This window comes from Phaethon aethereus (assembly GCF_964289735.1).
Source record: "Phaethon aethereus genome assembly, chromosome: 2".
Taxonomy (NCBI): domain Eukaryota; kingdom Metazoa; phylum Chordata; class Aves; order Phaethontiformes; family Phaethontidae; genus Phaethon; species Phaethon aethereus.
In genome coordinates, this window is record NC_138582.1 from 101,161,655 (window position 1) to 101,165,000 (window position 3,346).

Genomic DNA, 3,346 nt, shown 5'->3' on the forward strand with positions numbered 1-3,346 from the left:
CCCCACATATCTCTTTACAATACAATACCCACTCCACCCCTGAAAACTCTTTCCCAGAGTATCACCAGCTTCCTCCTGTGTTGCCCTCCTCTCTGGCTGAGGAACTGCCTGTTCAGAGCAGGGGCTGGGTGTGTGCTGGCTGACCACTGCCCTCCGGGGTAAGTGGTAGTTATTATGAATACCTCTCCCTCTCCTCTACCCAACCCAGTGCTCACTACTTTTTTAGAAACTTAACTATCTGCAGTTACTGCTGTCCCTCTGCCAATTTGTTTGAAATTCGACAGCAGGTTCAAAAGTTGCCAAGAAAGACAAAAAGCTCCAAGAGTCAGGTCTCGTTTCCTTAGGAAACCAGATTGCAGCTTCTGCTGAGAACTTCATGGGCTGAGCCAGTCTAAGTTACACATCTAAAACAAATGCGTGCAGCGTGATGATAAGTTTTATCAGCATGACTGCTACATAGGCCCCATGTGCCACAGAAAAAGCTACCTTACCTTAGAGGTATTTTTATCAAAGGAAGCTAAGCTTCTAAAAAGTGGAACTTGCATATTTCACCTGCTAGAGCTTTCTCTTTCCTTTTCTTCCACAGAGATTCCACATCGTCTTTTTCAGATGGATGCCTGGCTCAGAGTAAAGGACATCCAGTGCACAGGTCCTAGCAGAAGCTGAAAATGGATGACACTTACTGATGCTTTTCAACATCATCATCTCCTCTTTTCCTGTTTGAGATGGGTGATATGATCATGAAGAAAAAGTTCTAAAATAAGACCAAGTGACCTCTTCATCCATTGACTCCTCTTTCCACAAATCTAAAAAACAGCAGAAGAAATGACCAGTCAACTACCAGAGGAGTCTGTGGAGACCCAGAGCTCAGATGAGCTTGAGTGCAAGATCTGTTACAACCGCTATAACCTGCGACAGAGAAAGCCGAAAGTGCTGGAGTGTTGTCACAGAGTATGTGCCAAATGCCTTTGCAAGATCATAGACTTCGGTGATTCCCCACAAGGAGTCATAGTATGCCCGTTTTGCAGGTTCGAAACATGCCTGCCAGACGATGAGGTTGGTAGTCTTCCTGATGACAACAACATCCTTCTGAATTTAGCTTGTGGGGGAAAGGGAAAGAAGTGCCTACCAGACAACCCAACAGAACTGCTGCTGACTCCCAAAAGGTTGGCGTCTCTGGTTAGCCCTTCTCACACCTCTTCTAATTGCCTGGTTATAACAATCATGGAAGTGCAAAGAGAGAGTCCCCAGGCTCTGAACTCAGCCCCTGTGGTGGAATTTTACAGGCCTACAAGTTTTGACTCTGTTGCAACTGTGTCCCACAACTGGACAGTGTGGAACTGCACATCTTTGCTCTTCCAGACCACAATTCGGGTGCTAGTGTGGTTGCTAGGGTTGCTGTACTTTAGTTCCTTGCCTTTAGGGATTTATTTACTGGTATCTAAGAAAGTCACCCTTGGGGTTGTCTTTGTAAGCCTTGTTCCTTCGAGCCTTGTTATTCTCATGGTTTATGGCTTTTGCCAGTGTGTTTGCCATGAAGTTCTAGACTGCATGTCATCCTGATAACAAATACAGTAGAATAAGATGTATTGCCACATCTGTAGCATAGTTGATTTATCCTGCCTTTGTATTGTTATTTATTCTTATTGTTGTCCATCCCACTAAATGGAAGCAGTGGCTCTACTTACATGGTCCTTTGATTTCTATTTGTTTTCTTTTTTCCCCCTCCTTTTTTAAGCTAAATAATGGCAATAAAATTAGCGTGTTGATTTTAAAAGGCCAGGTTGTAAAAAGGGATAAAGCAAAATTGCCAAACTTGGTGCCTGCTGGTGCCACTATTCAAATGAGTAGCCCGTTGCTTTCTATTGGCTTGATCGCAGGAGTCAAGGCTGCAGGATCCACCCTAGAAGAAATTAGTGTAACAGGAACCTGCAAGATCGAAGTGCATCATCTCTTCATCCAAAGCATGTCATGCTTTGGAATATCTGTTTTTTTATCATTTATAGCAAATGAAATCACTTTGTTAACATTATAAGAAGACAAGCTACCGCTGCTTTTTCCAGTTCTTGTTATAGCAAAAATATTTGTGGGAAGCCAGTGGTCACAGATTTTTTGCATTCTGCAACATTAGGAAGGAATCTTTCTTTTTCCCATGCTAAAAACATGTCTCCAAAACACTTTCCCCAAGCAGAAGCCCACTTTACCTGTCATATAGTTGCAACTCCCTCTGAGATACTCCTGCTAATGAATACTTCCAGCCACACATTTGCTTTTCTCTAGATGCACTGATTTCAGTGTGCACCTTAGGCTTCCCTTCGAGGGTTCAGAGCTCTGCAGACTTCTCTAGCTATGTTCTGTTATGCTTACCCTCCCCCCCAGCATTTCTATCACCCCACCACATTTCCAACCCATTAGTCCTCCTAACAATTTTCCTGACCAACTTCATGCGTGCCTACTCTGTGGTAGCCACACTGGAGAATTTGGCTTACGTGACTTTAGCTATCAAGATGGATTTTTATTCACAACTAATAGTTGGGATTTAATTTCCTAATAGGAAATGGACCTTCAATGACTAATACAAATTTCAGAAAAATTCTGAAATGGTTAACTGTTGGTTAACCAAAAAACTGTTGGGTTTTTGTTGCTTTCTGAGTTCACAGAATGAGCACTGTAAGGAGGTACCAGGACCTTGGGAAGGTTTCTGTTTAACGCATAGACCTTCAAAATATTCAATACCTTGAACTCCCTCTGTCACCACTGTCAGTTGATGGCACTCTAGATGTGGCAATTAGCATGTCTTCATTAGTTGAGTTCGGAGGAATTACTGATGATATACCATTCCACAAACAGAATCAGGCCCTGCAAGGCTTGCTTGTATGTTGCGTGGTTTAGCCTACTTTTTGAACTGGAAGAGCATAAAAATAAGAAATATTTCATGTTTATGTGTATTAAGTAGGTCTAGTCAACACCACAGCTGCAAACTCGTTTTCCTGAGCACAGCAGGGTAAAAACTGAGGAGCTGAGCAGTGCAAGCCTAGTTTTTGGATCAGGCACAAGATGTAGTAATTTCAAGGCAGTGTAAGAGGGAGAGGGGTTTGTTGCATGAAGATTGAATGTGTGACCTAACAATATATTCTTAGAGCAAACTGACTTTGGTAAGAATGAAAAATGCCAATGGGAAAAGAAGAGCGTAAGTGGTTGTTGTGTCTGTCAAGAGGATTTGAAGTCAAGCTGGTCCAGTTTTTGTAGATGCCACAGGTGGTATTGACAGTTCCATTCCTGTTGCAAACATAGGGAAAATGTGGAAATGTAAAGGTCCTGCTTTTCTTGACACTCATTTTATAAT

At 42.5% G+C, this 3,346-nt stretch overlaps 1 protein-coding gene across 1 annotated transcript; it reads left to right on the forward strand.

The window, feature by feature from the left end:
- Window positions 1–825: 825 nt before the first annotated feature.
- Window positions 826–1,563, forward strand: RNF182 (ring finger protein 182; the record flags this gene model as incomplete). The annotated part of the gene is made up of 1 exon (XM_082015279.1): window positions 826–1,563. The coding sequence occupies one exon, from the start codon at window positions 826–828 to the stop codon at window positions 1,561–1,563; it is 738 nt and encodes a 245-aa protein (XP_081871405.1).
- Window positions 1,564–3,346: the final 1,783 nt, after the last annotated feature.